The sequence below is a fragment of the Colius striatus genome, chromosome 6 (assembly GCF_028858725.1).
Source record: "Colius striatus isolate bColStr4 chromosome 6, bColStr4.1.hap1, whole genome shotgun sequence".
Lineage (NCBI taxonomy): Eukaryota > Metazoa > Chordata > Aves > Coliiformes > Coliidae > Colius > Colius striatus.
Window position 1 is genome coordinate 38,139,861 of NC_084764.1, and position 20,952 is coordinate 38,160,812.

Here is a 20,952-nt window from a genome sequence, read left to right on the forward strand (position 1 = left end):
CTATTGATATTTTCATCTTTACAGTACTTTGCTTTTGTTGATCTTCCTGAATTACTGGTTATTTCCATCAGCAAATTCTCACTGGAAAAATAAAACTCATGACTGAGCACTGCTTTTTTTCTTACAGGTAAAACAAGAAAACCACCTTGTGACCTCCTAATGATTTGGTACCTCATTTTGTAGATGGAAAATTACAAACATTGGGTCTGTAACAAATGTCCTAACTGTTTGAACATTGTTTACAAAATGTATCAGGAGACACAATACTCATTTCAGAGGGGCCAAAGTGGCATTTGCTGTCACACTTCTCCAGACTCTGTAAGAGAATTATATCAGAACCGCTGTATTTCAAGAACATGGGACATTTGTACGCAGTGTTCTTCAGAAGACTGAAGCCTCTGAGACAGCTTTCAGATAAATACAGTTTGGATACAGGATGCACCCTAGGTGTGCACTTTCGATGATTTAAACATCATGTGATTATTAATCATTGCTCCAGTACTGGTAGTTTGTGGTGGCACAGTTGCTTTAGTAGATACCTATGGATGTCATCACACCCGGAGTGTTACGGGAAGAGCACCAAGAAGAGGTAAAGCCTGCAGCATAGTCATCCAGCAAGCTTTTAGATTCTGAATATAGGTACAGCCCACTGGGGAAAAGATAAGGCAGGCCATCAGGACTTCAGAAGTCAAGAATAAAGTTCTGACAAGTTCACTTGTTCTTCACAAGTTCCCACTATTACAGGCCACACAAATCAGTAGTCTGAATATTTCTATTAGATAGCCTCTAAGCACCACAGGTGATTAATTCATTTTAACCAGCTAAAAATTAAAGGTCTAGTCTAGGTGGCCATCCTGGCTTCTGCAGTCACAGCAACTAGACAAGAAAAAAGCCACCTCCAGAAGGCAACTCACCCAACCTGCTTTAGACACCAACGTAAACATGGGAGTAATGATCATCTGAAGGTGCCTATCTTCTTCCACTGAACCAAGGCTGCCAGGGCAACAGCTTGATTATACATCTAATATTTAAATGAGTATTATTGATACAAACCCTACTGCAAATGAAACCCCACTGTCTACCAGCTTTTTAGGCTACAGAAGAACTTCAAATATATTATTTCTCACCCACAGCAGATACGCATAGCAGGCAACATAAGAGAGGAGAATAAAGGATGAAAAGTAAGGGAAGCTGAGATTAAAAGGTTCTGCTTTTTCTGGCCTTTTGAATCAACTACATGTGAGACACTGAAGGAAGCATAGCTTTTTCGCTTAGGGACCAAGAAATCCACATCATGCAACACAACAGTTCATATTTGTCCTCAATGGCCCCTATTTAAGGAGCATATAGACAAAATTCTGATACCTCATGATATACTTCATAATAAAAGAAGTTACACAAACCGGTATTAAACCTGGAAAAGTTGAGAGCAGCACTGACCAATACCAACACATAGAATTTTAAACAGCCTCATACAGAATCATAGAATGGTAGGGGTTGGAAGGGACATTTAGAAATCATCTAGTCCAGCCCCCCTGCAGAAGCAGGGTCACCTAGATCAGGTCGCACAGGAACATGTCCAGGTGGATCTTGAAGACCTCCAAGGAAGGAGACTCCACAACCCCTCTGGGCAGCCTGTGCCAGGGCTCCCTCACTCTCAGTGAAATAGTTTTTTCTTATGTTTAAGTGGAACTTTTTGTGTTCCAGCTTCATCCCATTACCCCTTGTCTTGTTGCTGGCTACTATAGAAAAAAGGGCTGTCCCAACCTCCTGACACCCACCCTTTAGATATTCGTAAATAAATTCTCCCCTCAATCTCCTCTTCTCGAGACTAAACAGCCCCAGTTTCTGCAGCCTTTCCTCATATGAAAGATGTTCCAGTCCCCTGACCATCTTGGTGGCCCTGTGCTGGACTCTCTCCAGCAGTTCCCTGTCCTTCTTGAGCTGAGGAGCCCAGAACTGGGCACAGGACTCCAGATGAGGCCTCACCAGGGCAGAGTAGAGGGGGAGCAGAACCTCCCCTGATCCGCTGGCCACACTCTACTTGATGTAACCCAGAATGCCATTGGCCTTCTTGGCCACAAGGGCACATTGCTGGCTCATATTTAGCTATTATCAATCAGGACTCTCAGGTCCCTCCCTGCAGAGCTGCTCTTCAGTAGTTCAGTCCCCAGCCTGTGGTTGGGTGCATGGGGTTGTTCCTTCCCAGATGCAGGACTCCACAAAATATGGTCATTACAATAGAAACTGATCTTAAAAAGCAGCTAAATTGCCATGTGATCCCAGTAGCAACTACAGCCCCATATTCTTTTTGGTTTTTTAGGATTCTGTGATGGCATTGGGAACAGCTTCATGAGGCAAAGTGTGGAGTTTTCTAGATTGACAGCTTATACGAACCAAAAATCATCCTCCTGCCTGCCACAACCAAGTGTGCATATGTGGTAAATACCTTTTTATTTAGAGACATTGATTTTTTTTTTTAAATACTCTTGGCAAACACCATCCATCTAAAGACCTTTTAAAAGCTGTAACAGAAAACAAATGAACAAAAAAAAATCTAAAAATATGATCTAAAAATATACTGTGGAACAGCATGTCATTTTAAATATGCTTATTTTGCTAATAGCAAATCCTTACTGCAAACATTATTCTTCTCAATAATTCACTTATGGTTTATGATGCAACAATGAAACAGTTTCACAGTGGTTACTAGTGCCTCCTTGACTGTGCTGGTGATGACTCAAGTGACCACGGCTCCTGATCAGCTGTAGCCCATCTCGATCTACAGCTAAAGAGAAAATAAAAAGAGTTGTATGCTGGGAGATGTAGTCTCATCAGTTACAAATACATGCAGTAGAGGCATACACAACACACAGATGTTTTATCCCAATTAAATGTCACATTTGCACTTCCTGGAAAGATTTCTTACCATTGTCAAAATGACAGGTAAAACTAGGAAACTAAGTAAAAGCTACACTTTAAGAAAATACTGTGGTAATTTGACTCCATCCAGTTTCCCAAGGAAAACATATAAATAGAAAATGACAGCAGCAAACTCTCTGATGTCATTACATTCCTGCAGCTTAAAACTAGGGCCTCACAAAAGAAGCTGGGACATGTTTTTGTTCGTTTTTACTTAAAAACAAACTAGGCAAAACCACAGCTGTAGGCAACCACAGAATCATAGAACGAAAGCCACAATTGCAAAGAAATCGAAGTGTTAGGAGAGATTTATAAAATGGAAATGGAGAGGTGAAAAAAAACTCCGTTTAAGTGTAGAAGCATGGCATATGCCTACAAAAACAATTCTGCCTAACCCCTACTTTTCCCCTACATTGTAGAAGTTGGGTTTGGGTTTTTTTGGGGAGAGGGGAGGTGAGGAGGGCAGAGAAATTCAGTCTTTAAAGTCTGAATGGCACTAAAACTGTTCCAAGAGGAAATTCAGAATTGTATTGATGAAGATTAGTGGGATTACTCCATGACTTTCCAAAAATCTCCCTTTCATTGTGAAACACGATGCCTATATTCTCAGAATATTTGGCTTGTAACTCTCCCTAAAGGTTTGTTTCCACTAACAAATTTCTCTGCAGTTAACTACAACTCAAAGGCCAGGAGTACTTCACATAGCATTGAGTGCTACTGAGCGGTGTTCAGTCTCCCATTAACAAGTACAATATGATTACAGTGATGATTACAGTGAGATCGGGTCCAAAGAGCCCATTCAGTCCCAGACAGCAATGGAAACTGGAGATTTCATAATCCTACCGAAGAAACATTGTTAGTTTATCTATTACAGGAAAACCCAGCAACGAAGAGGTTTTGTTATATTTGTTGCAGCTTTTTTCGTTCTCTATGCCGTTTTTTTGCATGTCTTATCTGCACAAGAGCCCTCACTTGTCTCTTCAATTAAGTGCCTTCAGCTCCTGGCACACGGGAAATGAAGCTGCACTGATCGCTATCTGCAACGGCCAGGCATACAGAAGCAGCAATTCGAGGGCTTTCCAAACATCCAGTTTAGGGAAACCTCAACATAGAGCTATTTGCTCTGATTGCTGTTAAAAGGTGGGAACTACCTAGCGAAGACACCCTTCCAGATTCTTCAGCCAAGTGCACACTACACCTTCCCTCAGCCCTCTTCAGTTATCTCTCCCTCTGCAATCAGTTCCTTTTTCACAGCCTCAAAACTATGATTCTCCCCTTAAAAGCACCCCTTCTCGCATGCACTCTGCCTCAAAAATCTCCAGCCTCACGACTGAACCCCGGTTTGATGGAATTAGTCGCCTGGAGTGCTCCCAGACAGGCCCCACTCTCACCACAGCCTCCTCCAGCATCCTGCCCCGCCACACTGGTCTCCCTCTATCAAACAACAGCGGTTTCTGTGATGCACAGATGCTCTCCCATCTGTACCCTGCAGCGGCGGGGGGGGTTATTCCCTGAACATAGTCCCATCCCTTTTGTCAACAGGGCAGCTTCCACCAAAGGGGACCTGAAAATCGCGGGATTAACTCCCCTGTACAGCCAATACTGGTAATCCGCTGCCGATGTCGCCAGCAGTTGTGCTTTCCGCAGGGGTATCCCAGCGTGTCCCCGCGGCCAAGCGCCTGCCGCGGCTCGGGGGACGGGGCACGAGCGGGGCCGCCCCGGCTCTTCCTCACTCCGGTCGCGCCGAGGAGCAAGAGGCGCCCGCTCCCCGTGCCCGTCGCCTCCTCGGGGAGAGGAGGCACGACGCTGCTGCTGCTCATTTCACCTGGGTCTCCTCAAGCGAGCAGGAAGCGTAAGCTATAATCCCGGGAGCGACCGCGGGCTCCAGCCCCAGCGCTCCCCTGAGGGCAGGAGGCGGTCCTTATGATGCCTTCGCTCCTCACCCCGCCCGAGCTCCCGCCGCTCCCACGAGCTCCGCGCATGCTCGGTGCGGCCTTCTTGGGGCGGGCGGGACGGGACGGGACACGGGACGCCGGGTGATGTAATACCTTTAACGGCCACAACCCTCCCTCCTCCGCTGCAGCTCCTCCAGCCCCAGCATCCGGGTATCCCGCCCGCTACCTCAGAGGCGGGTTTTTCCCCCCCCCATTCGAAAAGCGGGGTTTGTGTTGTTTTGGTGGCTTTATTATTTTTCCGTGAGGTGCCGGGGGCAGGGCCGTATGCGCGCGCTCGCGGCGAGGGGGGACAGGCCGAGGGGGTGTGCGCCTGCCGCCGCTCCCGTCCCCGGCGCGCCTGCGCGCAGAGGAGGAGGCGGAGGCGGAGGCGGCGGCGCAGTGCGTGTGTGTGTGTGAGTGCGAGAGAGAGAGCGAGAGAGAGAGAGGCGCGGGGGGGGGGGGGGAGGGGGGCCGCCGACGCTCCGCGGCGCTGCGCGTAGTGGGCGCGGAGCTCGGGCGGGCGCGGAACGGAGGCCGGGGTGGGGGGGGCCGGCGGCGAGCGAGGAGGGGAGTAAGAGGAAGGGAGGCGAGATGAGCGCTGGGCTCCCCCTGGGCAGAGAGCCGCCCTCGACAGCCGTCGCCTGTGAATGAACTGAGGCGAGGCAGTCAGCCGGGTGCCCCCCCCCCCCCCCTCCTTCTCCCCCTCCTTCCCCTTCTCCCCCTGCCTGCCCGCTCGCCGCCGGCCCCACCGCGGACGTCCCCGCCTGCCCCCGGCCTCCCTGCCCCCCACGCACCTTCGGGAACGCGGCCCTGACTGCCACAGCCGGCGCCGTCCGCCGCGGCCAGGGGGTAAGTGGCGCTACGCAGTGCGGGGCCTCCGGCGGGTCGGGGCGGGGGGTGGTGCGGCGAGGCCGGGCTACGCCGGGGCGCTGGAAGGGCCGTGGCCGCCACCGCCTGGGCCCCGGGGCCTGTAAACAAGCGGGGGCGGCATGAGGGGGCTGCCCTCCCTCTCGGCTCTGCGGGAGAGAAGGCCCGGGGGAGAGGGGGTCGTTACTCTCGTAGCCCCGCACCATCCCCGGCGGGAGCATCTGGTACCAGGTTGGGGCGGGGAGAGGGAGGGAAATGGGAAGGGGGGTGGCGCGGGTGCGAGACTGCTTGGGATGCTGCTGCTACCAGGATCACACCAACACCCCCTTCCCAGCGCTGGAGGTGGCCGGGCCCCGGGGCTCGGCTGCGCAGTCCCTGCATTGCAGGCGCCTTCGTAAAAGGGTGGGGGGTGGCACGGCAGCCTCCTGGGACTGGGCATGGGGAAAGAAAGAGGAGAAGGATGAGCAGAGGGGTTTGGGCCTGGCTCAGATACCAGCAGCTTCCCCACCTCCCAGTCCTTGGCCGATTCAGAGTTCATTTAATAATGGCTATAAACAGTCTCCTCTCCCATCGCCACCCAAATGCTTGGGGCACGGCACTGGGGAAAAAAAAAACAACAAACCACAAAAAACAACACAACACATCTATTTATAAAGCACCCCACCCTAGCGAGGGTCGGAGCATTAAGCACTCCCCAAATAGTGACATTATGCAGCCGGAGGTTTTCCCTTGCCCACGCCTTTCAGGCGTTTAAAGTTTGAGAGAGATTTTGGTGCCTTTGAAAACAATGTCATGAGCAAAGGTTAAGCTGATGAGCTGTGAGCTATCTGTCATAGTGTGTGGTAAAAGCAGGTAGAAGAAAACTCCTCGATTGAAAAGTTGTCCAGTGATGTACTGAGATCGTTGGGCTTGCACGTGTTAAATGCCAGAGGTTTTGAGCTTATATCTAACCTTTCTATTATGTTAGCTTGTATAATAGTAGATATGACACAGCTTTAAGACTGGTTGCAGGTCTATAGTTTCACAAGAACTGATTTTGTACGTGTCTGTTAGACGTGTGTTTATTCAGTACAATTACATTATTTCGGTGTTGCCGTGTGGATGGCAAAATGTTGTTGTTTCAAAACTAATGTTTAAGTTTACAGTAGTATTTGTGAGCAACTGTTTGCTTCTAGTTCATAGTTTTTGTCAAATTAGAAACGGCTGGTCATTTGGATGGCCTGTATGGTCACCTTGAGGTTTAAGGTCCTATATGTCACGCAAAGGAATTTTTAGGTTTTATTTCTTTAAGCAGAAGGCAGTTTTAGATACTGAGAGCAGTAGGTATGAAGACAGGTGATACGTTTTCCTTAGCTTGTAATGCTTAACATCAGAGTAAGTAGAATTATTTTATAAATTAGGAGTTCTAACTCTTGTGAGTCTGGGAAATTACTTTCCAAGTATGAGCTCCTGTAGCAACTTTCCTGAGCCTGCACGTGTACAGTGTCAGTGGTTGGGTGGCTGAGGCAGGATTTTAAAGCAGGGCAGCTGCTATTATTTGGGACCCTGTGTGCATTGCCAAATGAGCAAGAATTGTGCAAGTTCTACCCACATTTCTTATTTGATAGTTTCTCTTCTGTTACTATTCATAGTTTTTCTATGAATAACATCAGAGATGGGGAGGAGGGGGCAGGGAAACATGGGTCAGACAAGTTTTACATCTTACCTCTCCAGTCAAGGTACTAAAGGAAAGCAGCTTCAGTAACTTTACCGGCATTTTTCACTGTGATAGGGACGTCTTCTCCTAAAGTTTTCTTTTCCAGGCCGTTCTGGGTTTACCTTTTGTGTATGACACTGGGCTAAAAGACTTGCTAATGCACCATGCAAGTTATTAATTTTTTCCTCGCAGGCACAGATATGTGATAAAACCCTCTGATAAACATAGCTAGTACTGGACAGAGCTGATGTGTACTCTCATGCTCTTCTGGCATAGTCATGTTTTTCTCATATGCAGGCAAGTCCTAGCTCTAGTTTATAAGTTTTGTCCTTTGGTTGGTGGTTGTTTGTCTCTCTCCTTGAGGTAAGGTAGAAAACTATACCTGATTTCCAAGTATTTATTTGACAATCTATAGGTAAGCTTGAAGTACTTTTGTTGAATCTGAGGAGGAGAGATGGAAATGCCAAGTGACTGGTGAAGCTTGCAGGTCTAAACAAGCAGAACTCAGTGCAAATGGAATTAAAGAAGAATATAAAAAAGTTTCTTTCTATAAAAATCAAGCTAGTTACTTCTTATCTGGAGTGTAGCTTCTGCAGTGAAGTTGAATCATTCCTGCTGAGGTAGCATTTTAAGAACCGTCGTTAAAATGCTTAGATATTTAACTCTGGCTCAGTAGAATTTGCAAACTTATGTAACTGGTATGTTTTTGAATGCAGCTGTCGATAAGAGATCTTATTGCACTTTTCCTTTGTAGTTGTACTGGGGAATATAAATCATCTACTTTCACAAGATGACCTAAGTATAAGTAATTAAACAATAACTTATTTCTTAAGTCAATATTTGTCAGTATTTTTGTAAGTTTTAAGTGTTAAAGTCTGTTCTGATGTGAAAAGAATTTTTAACGTAATTGGCTAAGTAGAACTTCATTGCAGTGAAGTGGCTGAAGAATGAAGGTTGTGCTGTTAAATGAGCAAGTTTGGGAATGGGAAGTACTGTGAAATAATTGTAATAATTTTGTCTCTTCGAACATGCAACTTATTTTAAATACTTGAATACATTTGAATAGTCGCTGAGCATAGCTACACCTGAGCCAAACAACATTTATTCTTACTATTGCATATGGCCTTTTGTAAATTTTGCTCCTCTTCTCATAAAATGTACCTCAGGTTTGTAGTCTTTGAAATATTGGTGGATCATCTGTAACTGTTTTTTTTAAATGATGCAACCTGTAGTCTCATTTGTTCTTTTGAAAATTTAACTCTTTTTGGACACTGCTTTAGTGCTGAATTCTTGCTGATCTCTGTAGTCCCACGATAAGAAATAAACTTTTATAACGTGTAACTACAATGCTCTTACTTGAAAGAGTGGCAAATTGCAAAGTTCCATGTAAACAATATGTAATGCCTGAAAAAAATGCTAGTGATCTTAGGATATTTAGGAGATCCAGAGAATGTACCTAAAATGTGATTTCAGGTTTTTTTATGACATTTTATGTATATTCCATAATAATTCCATCACAAAAGGAATTTGTGTATTTGATCCATGATGTGGTATGGGTCACAGTAGAGGTAGTATTATCTTCTCATAGCTCTTTTTATGTTGCTCTTGTTGCTGTCTATGAAGGAACAATTTAGGATTTACTAAGATTTGGTATTGCTAGAGTAAATCACTTAAGACTAGGAAGAATGTTTAGACGGAGGAAGTTGTAATTGGGGCAGGAGAAGAAAGCAAGTGTGATGCCATGGGAATGAGTTGAATGATTTTTGATCACAGATAGAGGTAGTATCTAACTGAGTGTTACTGGTGTTAAACCAATGTGGCAAGCTGTGTTTTTCTTTATTTCTGCCTGCTTTAAGGTCTGATTTTCTGTATTTTCTATCTGCCAAACTCTGCTCTGTATTGAACTATATACTAAGTTACAGATCTCTCTCAAGTCTCTGTATATTTTTCTCCTGTTATTTCTGTTTGTGTTTAAACTGAACAAGCCTTTTTTTTTACTGGTTAGTTTTAATTTTTTCATGAACTGGTAGAATGAACTAATAGACATTTCAGCTGACTGCTGAAGTCTGCAAAACACAGTGTGTTTATAAATACCTAAAACAGTTGCTCTGCTGGTTTTTTTTTTAGCAGCTCTTCTAAAAACATCTTTCTGTGTGACTAAAACAGTAAAAAAATCCATCGTCTACTGATAGTTCCAGTGAGGTACACGTCTACAGTTTAGAGTGTAAACTTTATAGCAGTATGCTAGCAAATGTCATCTAAGAGTGATACAAAGGAAAAAACCAAAACTGGCTAATCAGGTTTCAATCTTGACCTGTAGAAAAATGTTATCAGTTTACTCATAGAGGAAAAAGTGCATTAGCTTCTTTGTTACTAATTCTAGTTCTCAGATAGGGTAAGAATATTTTAATAGATAGAAAGGTCTCTAAAGTCTTCTAAGATAATACTTTACAAACCCAAGAAACACAAGTGCAACATGACTTGTATTCTAATGGCTGCACTTTATTTAAAGCAAAGCACTTAACTAGTACGCCATGTGCAACTGAATTATGTGGGTCTCCTCAGATGTATGATGTTGCTGTCAGGCTTAAATGCCTTGCTGGATTGTGACCTAGAGGATGAAATGTGCCTTCATGTTTGGGTCTCAAAGCCAAAGCTGTAACTCAAAGGGTTTTCTATCTGCCTACAGTTTGTTTTAACTGACAATTGTACTTTTGATTTGGAATTTCATTGATTGCCTGTATTCTTCTTGGCCATCTGTCATACCTATTTGTGCATAAAATTCTCTTCTAATCTTTTACATATGAAATACCTTAAAATACAATAGCTGTAATAACTGTTAATTCTGCCTTAAGCTCTTTATGTTTGGAGATGAGTTAAAGAATTCTCCAGTTATCCTCTAAGTAAAACCTAGTCTTTGGGAAGGAGTGCTGAATGTGGGAAAATGTGAGCAGGTGAGTGGTTAGTATTGTAAGGATGTGGAGAATCATGTTTCTAATAGTAAATAATTTTCTGGTTCCCACTATCAATTATAGTAAGTACTTGGACAGACCCTTCTTAAAAATGTAGTATTGCTTCTCTCTGTAAAGAACAGTTCTGAGACTGCAGAATGGGGCCCAGTAAGCTTAGGAAATGCTCACTTTGGCTTTTGAAGAACAGATGAATTTAAGATATTTAGAACTACAATGAACTCAGGTTTGGATTCAGGAGAGCTACTTATTGCATGTAGGCAAATCTGCCTTCTCAGCGGTGATAGCGGTAGAAGTGAACTTTGTAATCTCTGTGACCCCCAGACAAGCCTTCTGTCTTAAAAGTTACTGTCAGCATAAAAGGCTAAAACAATAAGCTTTTTCCTTGGTTTCTGTTTTGTTTTGTTTAAGTATTTTAATCTAGCCTTATGGGAAGAAAATCTATTGCAGCAGTTGTCCTCTGTCCTTGCTCTTTTAATGAGATAGGAATGCTGGGGATGTGAGGGCAAAAGAACTTTGTAAATAAAAGCTCTGTGTGTGTACAAATGAACAAACTTTGGCTTTTCCTAAGCTTTGAGAATTTGACTTCCAGGTCTTAATGTGCTTCTGGCATAGTTTTGATGTAATTTCCTTGCAAGCAAAGCCAGGTTACAGCTGTACACTTCAGAACATTTCCCTTTTTATTCCCATCTGTAATCATCAAGTTTTAAATCTCCTGTATGCTGCTTTTCCTATGTGCTCACCAGAATAGTGATAATGCTGCTGAGATTAGAACCCCACAAATCCATTCATGTTAAATGAAGAGTCTGGGTACTTGGCACTATTCCATAGTATTGAGTACTTGGCTAAACAGGAAATTTTGAGGCTTTCATACAAACATCATCTAATCATTGGGTGCATGCATACTGGTCGTGTTTTTGTCTAAGCAGTTTCTAAACTTTGTTTTGATTCACTTTTTATTCTTTTTATTTATACTCATAAGACAAATCAGAAATCAATAGATTGCTGAATTGATGCTTGTAGTTGAGGTTAGGAATATCTGAAGTTTGAAAGCTTTACATAATTAGTTTTTAAAAGAGCAGTGACCTTGGTGAGCGTCTAGACACAAACCCTGAAAAATAAAGAGGAGACAGCATGATGATTCCATGTGTTCTGTTTTTTTCAAGGTATATAGGACTGAACTAACCTTGCCAGAAACATCTTAAAAGTCTTATCAGTGAAACAGTATGACAGAAGGATGGTGGGATTCTGTAAGAATTTGTACACATTACCACAGGCGACAATACCAAATTATGCTTAACTGTAAAAAAGCAGCAGGTTGCTGAACTTCATCACCACAGATGAGAAGGAAAGCCTGTGTGAGAATGTAATATTTTTGCCAGATTTTGGGAATGGTTCAGTTAATGCATTTGGTCTTCGTGTTTTGGTTTTTTTTTTAAATTACTGTTATTCAAGCTTCTTTTTGGTTTTGGAGTCTCAACCAATAACCCCATTGGGACTTTTTTTTCCATTGAGCATCTTTTTTTCTAGTTTAATTTAGCACTTAGCTAAACCACTGAAAAAGTCAAATTGACAGTTGTTTGACTTTACTCCAGCAGCTTTTGAACAACCTGAACAGTTCTGTTCATTCTAATAAGTCATTCTGGTCTAGAGACTTTTTACCCAGTAACATCACTTTACTCTTTTGGGTAGTGTCAGGATGGGCCAGGACTCAGTTCTGTCTTGATTTTTCTGAATAGATTGAGCTGAGCTTGATGAAAAACAGAATGCTTTTTGTTTGCAGTTAGGGGTTTTTTGTTGTTGTTTGGGGTTTTTAGGGGTGTCTTCTTGGTGTGTTTTGTTCTTTCTGACAGAAGTAGCCATGCAGTAGTGTAGTTCTTCAGCTAAAGAGAACATTTCTCTATGAATCTTCAACAGTTTTTTTTTTTATGGTGGGTATTGTTTGATTGATACTGCTAGCAGCAAGTGAAGATGCTGAGGCTTCAAGCTGTAAATGAGAGATCAAAAAAGTAATATAAAAGTATTACTTGAAGTGTTTGATATTTCAGATCTGTTCATTTCTTGAACTTTCAGTGGCTTGTACTCGAGAATGGTTCATTAGTGGACAGTTGTCTGGGAGTGGAATAATATTCCATGATGATGGTAGATGACAGTGGCAGAACTTTCTTGGTATTACAGTACTGGGGGAAAAAGAAGTAATTCAACTTCTGGTGACTGACTATAACTCCATTCTTCTGATGACTGACTACAACTCTATTCTTTTGTATTCTCTCTTTCTGTTTCCTTTTCACCTATATTTTCTTTATGGTGAAACTATATCACTATGTGTAATTCTGTAGGAGTTGCTGCACAGCACTGTATGCTTTCTGACAGGAGCAGTTTGGTTGGAATTCTTATTTTCACTTGTTTGTTGTGGTCTTTCAAAAAATTTTACTCTCTTAATGCCTTTCATTGATATATAAAATTGAAGCAAGGGCAGCCTTCTGACTCTTGTCTACCTGAACTACAGCTTCTTTGGATCTTTCAGTTCTTCTTTACAGTGCTTGTTTCAATGGGGCTTTGAATTTTGGCTACTATCGTGTGGTATTAAAAAAAGCAGTTGTCTGGTTTCTGTGTCTAAAATGGACGTCTTTTGTTTATCTTCCAACACTTTTAAGTAAAAAAAAAAAAAAAAAAAAAAGAGGAAAATTAAGTATAACCAGAAAGGTGCTGAAATAAACACCAGCATGGGCATGTTTTCTGCTCATTAACGCTTTAAAGTAAGGACCTTGGCTTTTTCATTGTCAGATTGTTCAGACAGAAGCATATGAATTTATGCAGAGCTACCTCGCTCATTTTCATAGTACTTGTTGACATCATTTTGGTTGTCTACATGGTTTTTCATAGTGATTGAGCTGCTTATGCTTTGATACTGGTGCTTAGTGGGATGTTTCTTACGCTTTCCCACATCTTAATTTGTCATACAAATATTTAGAAAGTAGCACTTAGTCTCTCTGGGTCAAGAAATATTACTTTGTGTTCTGAGAGAGCCAGTCATGTTAGGATCCTGATGAGTGACTCGTACTTGTAAGATGCAAGTTGTATCTCCTCAAAAATCAATGTAGTGATTTTTCTGTTTCCAGCAGTGATCCTGGTGATTCTATTTTCTTCAGTAACTGACCATACAGCAAAAGAAAACTCCATAAAGAAATCTTGAAACTACATCACTATCTTTCAAATTTGTGCAGAAACAATTTTTTAGAAATGAATTCTATTTTTCAATGTCCAGGGCTTTCTCTTTAAATAATGAGATTAGTTACATCTCTTTTGCAGAGAGTTTGAATCTCAGCCAACATACAATCATATCAAGAACAGCAACTCCTACTTTAACCTTGGAACAGGTTTAGTTGTCTGCAGGAAAGGGAGGTATGAGCAGAGAAAGGTGCTGAAACATGTTGTTGGAAGGAGGTTGTTAACTTAGAAATAGTTACCTTCTGTGTTCCAGATGATTTTGGGGGCTTTAGCAATCCACTCCTAAGTCCTCTCTACCCCATGATACACACTCATGCACAAAAAAATAAACTGACATAAAGAAATAAGTGTGATTTTTTTTTTTTTTTTTTTTTTGCTGTTTAGTTTGATGAGGCATTCAGAAAGTCTGTTAGGTCCTAGCAAGGAGAAAGGATTTTAAGCAGAAGTGATATTTAAAAAACAAAACGCACACGATGGCCTGAGTGAAATGACAGTGCTTGTGGACCAGCTATCAAGAGGTCAGAGCTCATATGTGTCTCTATCAGAGGTTCAGTGAGTTAGTGTTTTCTGCTGTGATATAAAGTTGTAATTATCATTGCATATCAGAGGGAGAGAGGGAGGGTAGTTGGGGAAAGGTTGATTCATACTTTCCCTTGTACACAGAGTCATTAACTTGCTCACCTTTGGGGTTTTTTTCCTCTCTTACTTGCATCTGTGTATGGACTTTCTTCCCCATCTTAAGGCCTGTTTCTGAAAGCTTTGAGATTTCTCATACTTTCTTTAAATTAATGTTTACAGCTGTCTACCTTTTCATGTTCCCTTTTTCTAGCATATGCCGTAGCTCCTACATCTGTCCTACACAAAAAAATTGTTAATGTTACTACAAGCTTTCTTACCTCTGTGGTTAGTGTCTTCTTCTGTTTTGTTTGCAATTTTCTTATTGAAATGTACCACAGACTACAGTTGCATCTGCAAAAAACAAGTGTTGTCGTGAGGAAATTGCCTGTTAGTCTATGTTTATTAAAATAGCCCTTATATTTTGTGTTTTCTGGTTTTTATTTCTTTATTTTTTTCATAGGTAATCCATGTCTCCTAGTTGGCCATGTATTCCTGTGTCTGAAAGTACACATTCAGAAACATCAACTATACTTTCCACTACTTTATTGATGTTTTTGAACTGTGAGTGCCAGAACGCAGTCATATAGCCTCCAATAGTTTTTAAATGGTTTCATTGGCAAGAAGCTTTTTCATAGCTTCATTCAGCCCATGACTGGTGAAATTATGTCTCCTCATCTGCATGCTCTGTTTTAGTCATTCATCTGATCCTTGGGACAAACTCTGACATGTCGTTTGTTAACAGTAATTGATTTGAGCCATCCAGTATGTACTGTCACTTTTTGGTACAACAGGCAGTAACTTCCAAAAATGTTTCCACATTTGTACAATTACATGGTCACTGGTTACTGAACCCAACCAGCTTAAGGCAGGAGGAAAAGTACCATGGACCAGATTGGAGCTGAAGTCACCAAATGCCCTTTTTCTATTCAGTAGCAGTCTGTATAATTTGATGACTTGCTCTGCGTTCTGTAGTTCAAGGAAGGGTTGTAATCTTTCTTTATAGTGCTCATTACTACATGCAGCATGTAGTGTCACTTGGAGAATTGTTCCAGATGATGGGAACAGGACATTTCTCAAGTGCCTATGACTCCAGTGTGGTTCATATAAGCAGCTTGTACTTGTGGAAAGCATACAACTCCAATATTGTTTAAAAAGCATGATGAAACTACATATTGTTCAAGTACAAGTTTCAGGTGGGGGATGATTGATTTTCTTGGGCAACACAATCAAGTCCTTGTGTGTATTCCTAGGAAAAATCAAGTTGTCTTTCTACATGGGTACATGGAGTTGTATTAACTCTCCTCTGTGAACAATTTTAGACTTACCTTCATTTGAACTTTAAAGCAAGTGAATAAGCAAATAGAAAACCAGGAAAATTTATTTTCCTGTGTATCAGAAGACATTATAGTTGTACTGTCTGGATAGCACAATTTGAGGGACAAATGAAGGGGCAAAGAGATTTCATGCATTCCAGCAATGTATCTGTGGTTGTCCATGGTTGTCCATGGTCCGGTATACTAATTACCCTCCTTTTCTTTGCGGCTCTGTTCTCCAGTTGCATCTATTTTCAAGGAGTTCAGCTATTGACTCTTTGGCATGCTCCATTCATTATTTCAGTTTTGTTTCTAATGCTGCAGTCCTTTGAATTTTGGCACTCTTGTGTTTCATCCAAGATCTTGTTATTTGTGTAGGGGTTTTTTTTTAAGGTCTGCACGGTAGTCTTGCTTTTTTTTCTGCAAACTGCAACTTGAGATTTTCATGCACTTACCGTAGAGACTGTCCTTCAATTTGACCTCCACAATCAGTGTTTTGAACATGATGGTTTAGATGCACTCGTTGATGCATAGATGCATCCGTTACATTTTTTATTTTATGCATAGGGGTACATTTTCCCTTTTAGTTTATTCTTCAGAGCCAAAACCCAGGAACTTAGACTGCAGAAAGCTCTTTTCTTTTAGGAGAAACTAATGGAAGTGACTGATACAGAAGTGGTGAAATGGGAATCAGCTTAGGTTAAAACTGAAGTTTACTTAACTAATGATTGTTGCAGTTTCAGTACCAGATGATGTTTTAGAGTTACCGTTTCTGAAGGAAGTATTGCACCTCTGATCTTTTTACAGGGCACTTGCTGCTACAGTACTTTCCAGAATTATTCTTCTCTAGGAGGGAAGAAGAAGAACACGTGCTATATGTTTGTCTTTCATTATTGGAGTGCATTTTCTCTTAACTTTGGCTTTAATAGGAATAGGAAGACTGTCTGTTGTCTTTATTATGTATGTGCATTGTTCAAGCATCATGAAAGTTGAGGCTTCCTGAACAGAGGACTAGCTCTATCCCCTGCTCTTTCTAACATGACTGCAGAAGTGTGTGGCTGGGGTTAAGAAGCACAAGGGGAAAAGCTTTAAAAATATTTGGAGAATAAAGGTCATAAGATAAGGACTCCTGTTTAGGAAGATGACTGAAGTTTTGTAAGAGAGGAACAAGTTAAACTGTGTTCAAAATCTGTTGCTTTATTGCATACCATGCTGCAGACTCTTCTGAGTTGAGCTTCTCTCTTTAGTGTTCTTACGTAGCAAAGTCAAGCTGTAACTTGGGCACTTGTGCTTCTATAGGTTAATCTGATTTCTGTGCAGTTACATGCTCAAGAAAAGGTGTCATTCCAACTTCATCAGTGTAGTGCACAAACTGCTTCACAAAAGAATGAAGAATGTGCTAGTGATTCAGGTAGACATTGATGTGTGAAAGATGTTTACGTAGCTATGGACTCAAAGACATTTTTAGTAGGAAGAAGACATGGCTTTGTTATGTCAGCCTTTTTGTGTGTGCATGTCTCTTGTTTAAAAAGAATAACTGAAGATTTTTAAAATTCTTCAGGTTTGAGCCATACATAAAGGCATGAGGGGACAAGTAGCAGATAGCCACCAGTTAGTAAGAATTCAGACTAGGAAACTATTTTTTCTGAACAAGAGTTGAAATTCTGAAGAAACCTAAAGATTTGGCATGTTCATCTTGTCTACAAGTAAACTACGCTTTCCCTTCAGATACAGTTATGATTTTGAAAACCTGTCCTTCTCTCTTACAGGTTTAGACTGGTGTTCTGGTGGAAGTAGAATCAGCTAGTGTGTTGCAAGGAAGGCAACTGCAGTCTATTACTGCAGTTTTCAGAAGGTGACTACTTTTTGCTATGGGCTGTTAATGATTTTCTAAGTAGAAGTTATGTGACCACATTGTGGTTATCCTTCTCTGTTCACTTGTATTCACATCTATGGTGGGTAGCTGGCACCCTTGAAGAATCATGTGTCGACATCTCACCGACAAAGCTTAATTTAGAATAGCAACAGCTTTCAATTTACCTTCTGGGGAGGGATAAGGCAACTTCATTTTGAATGGAGAGGGGATTTGTTAATTTTTGAAGCATGCTAGCAGTTCTATATGACTTGATAAACTGCATATGACCCGTCTGTATTTTTAATTGTGAATGACATGACAAACTACTGAGAGGAATGAACACCTTACAAAGCACAACTCTGTCTGGATATTGGGTACCTAGTAATATAAGAGATTCGAAGGAAACCTGCCATTTTTAGTCCAGATTTGACAGTGCTTGTCGTCAGTTTAACTTTATGCTGTTCTTAATGCTTTTCTGTTTTAAGCACAGTAATAATGTAAAATACTTCACAGAAATGTGATATTTGCCTGAAAAATTTCTGCTTTTTGATCTCTAAGTTAAAGTGAAATAATATTTGCATTGTATTTTATGGTCTATTTTTCAATAAGTCATTATTTTAAACTCTCTTGCCATCATGGAATGAATAAAAACTGTATTGTTCTGCAAAATAGTTCCCTATTTGATTTATGGCAACATTCTGTAATTATTTTGATCTCTCTGACCTCACTAGAGTTGCATGTGAAGATAAAAAAAGTCTTAAGTCGTATTTTTTGCCTAGCAAGTGCAGTAATGTGAACCTCATGCATGTGCTGCGGATATAACACCAGTGTTGGTTGCTTAAAGTTTGCGTGGGCATCAGTATTTTGTGTTTGCTTGAGAAGAAACAGAACACAGAGACAGGAGTTGGGGTGAGAGGAAGCAGAGGTGTATTGCTGCTGACATCTTTCTCCATACAGCTGAAGTATATGCAGCTTCTGGGTTTGTTAACAAAGCATGGGAGCCAAAGCATGTATATCCAGCCCCTGTGCCTCACATTTGAATCACTGTTGTGGTGAGATCAAATCTAAACATTTCTTGGCTGTTAGAATAAACATAGTTGTTATAGAAAAGTTGGTAGTGGATGGAAGAGATTGTGAAAAGTATGCTGGGTATGTGGTGTCACTTGTAGCTGGAGTTGTGTTGCAATAAAAGCATTTTGTCAAAAAGTGATGTTATCACTTGGAAAAGAAGCCAAATGTGTTCCATGTATAAGTTAAAACTTTCTAAACCCCACAGTGTACTAACTTTTATGTTAGTGCAGTTGCTTAGTTGGGGCCTAAGGTAAAATCTGTTTCAGAGACTCTTCTGATGGTTAATTTTTGTCCACTGTCTTCAAATAGAAAAACTCCTAGTCTTAATCCATTACCTTGTAGTGTAGAACAGTGATTTGGAGACTCTTTGATGCTTCTCAGGGCAGAATTTGCAAGTATGTAAAATGTGTGACCTATTTTGTTTGATTTTTTTTTTTTTAATAATAATGAATGCACAAATAAACTGACGTGGTTTAGGAGGGTGGGTTGCATGGTTAGGGTGTGAAAACCATGAAGATAAACCAGTCAGTTTACGCTGTCTGCAAATATAGTTCTACTTAAGCATGAATATTTGCTGCATCACATCCCAATGATGGGAGGTGGAGGGGAATAGGGTGTGCAGTGTATCAGTCTGGCATGAATACGGAAGCATGAATTTACAATATGTGTGTGATTCTTATTTCCAAACAGGTTTCTTTAGACTTGTCAGGGACAGTTGTCTTTCAGCAAAGTGTGAATACCATAAGGCTTTAAGTAAATCTGCAGCACAGACATCTGAAAAGCTTACTGTGTAGTTTAACTGAAAATCTAAGGGTGAGCTTTCACAAGATGACTGAGCCAAACTAATGGCTTGCTGCTGCCTAAAGGGACAGCTTCTCCATTCCTTCAGAGTCCTGCTCCTAGTTACCAGCACTGCCTCTTCCTTTATGCAGACTCTGTCATCATCTTGATCATTGAGTTCACTTTATCTGTTTAAAAACACAAAACCAAAAAGCTACTAACCAAATAAAAACCCCTAAAGCTTCTCTCAAAAGAAAATCTAGTTGGTTTGTTTTTGTTTTCCCATCACCACCATAAAAGCAGAGTGTGAGCAGGACTTTGTGGCCAGCAGGTAGGGATCTAGGCAATGCAGCTGTCCTGGAAACACTAAACTCTTTCGTTGTTTCAGTAGTTGCAGGAAACATAGCTATTCAGATATGTACCAATTACAAGTCCTCTTTTAAACCGATTTATTACATACTATACTAGAGACTTTTGTCAGAACCATGAGTGGTGGAGGGATATATGTTCTTCAAGTAAACCAGCTTTTCAGCTGGTTTGAAAAGTTCAGCTAGTAGCAGTGTCCTTGTTTAAACTGAGTGAAAGCAAGGCAGATTTGACTTGAGACACAGAAAAATCGGCTTTATATTTGTATATTTTTGTTATCTAACATTGAGGATATTATTTAATACTTTCCAATAGGATGTTTAAACAAAACATGTTTAAGAACTACCTTAATAAACCTTTTTTTTTTCTTTTTAGAACTGAAGGAAAGTCATCATGGGAGCATTTTTAGACAAGCCAAAGATGGAGAAGCATAATGCCCAGGGGCAAGGGAATGGGCTTCGTTATGGCCTGAGTAGTATGCAAGGCTGGCGAGTTGAAATGGAGGACGCACATACGGCAGTGATTGGTTTGCCAAATGGACTTGATGGATGGTCGTTTTTTGCTGTATATGATGGGCACGCTGGATCACAGGTTGCCAAGTACTGCTGTGAGCATTTATTAGATCACATCACGAGCAACCAGGATTTTAAAGGGCCAGATGGGCCTCCATCTGTGGAAAGTGTAAAGAGTGGCATCAGAACAGGTTTTCTGCAAATCGATGAACACATGAGAGTCATCTCTGAGAAGAAACATGGTGCAGACAGAAGTGGGTCAACAGCTGTGGGTGTCATGATTTCCCCCCAACATACATACTTCATCAACTGTGGAGACTCGAGAGGTTTACTTTGTAGAAACAGGAAGGTTCACTTTTTCACGCAGGATCACAAACCAAGTAATCCACTGGAGAAAGAGCGTATACAGAATGCTGGGGGCTCTGTAATGATTCAACGTGTGAATGGTTCTCTTGCTGTTTCAAGGGCTCTTGGGGACTTTGATTACAAATGTGTCCATGGGAAAGGTCCTACAGAACAGCTAGTCTCACCCGAGCCTGAAGTTTATGAAATTGAGAGATCAGAAGAAGATGATCAGTTCATCATACTGGCTTGTGACGGTATCTGGGATGTTATGGGAAATGAAGAGCTCTGTGACTTTGTAAGATCCAGACTTGAAGTCACTGATGACCTTGAGAAAGTTTGCAATGAGATAGTTGACACCTGCTTATACAAGGTAGCCAGACTTGAGAGAAATTTAGTGTTTTTTCACTATTTGAAGCTTATGAACAAATTAGGTTTTGATTCCAGTCTATAAGTATCCAGTTGTTTATATCAAT

The 20,952-nt window shown here is 41.3% G+C and overlaps 1 protein-coding gene across 3 annotated transcripts in view; it reads left to right on the forward strand.

The window, feature by feature from the left end:
- Positions 1 to 4,992: 4,992 nt before the first annotated feature.
- Positions 4,993 to 20,952, forward strand: part of PPM1A (protein phosphatase, Mg2+/Mn2+ dependent 1A) — a 33,160-nt gene continuing 17,200 nt past the window's right edge. Inside the window, exons 1-2 of one of the 3 annotated variants that reach the window (XM_061998909.1) lie at positions 4,993 to 5,705; positions 19,998 to 20,849. In XM_061998909.1, the coding sequence (XP_061854893.1) occupies positions 20,016 to 20,849 (834 nt within the window). In that variant the 5' untranslated portion in view covers positions 4,993 to 5,705; positions 19,998 to 20,015. Of the gene's footprint in view, positions 5,706 to 17,340; positions 17,406 to 19,997; positions 20,850 to 20,952 lie in introns of those variants that run through there. The other 2 variants (XM_061998907.1, XM_061998908.1) reach the window with 2 other exon arrangements.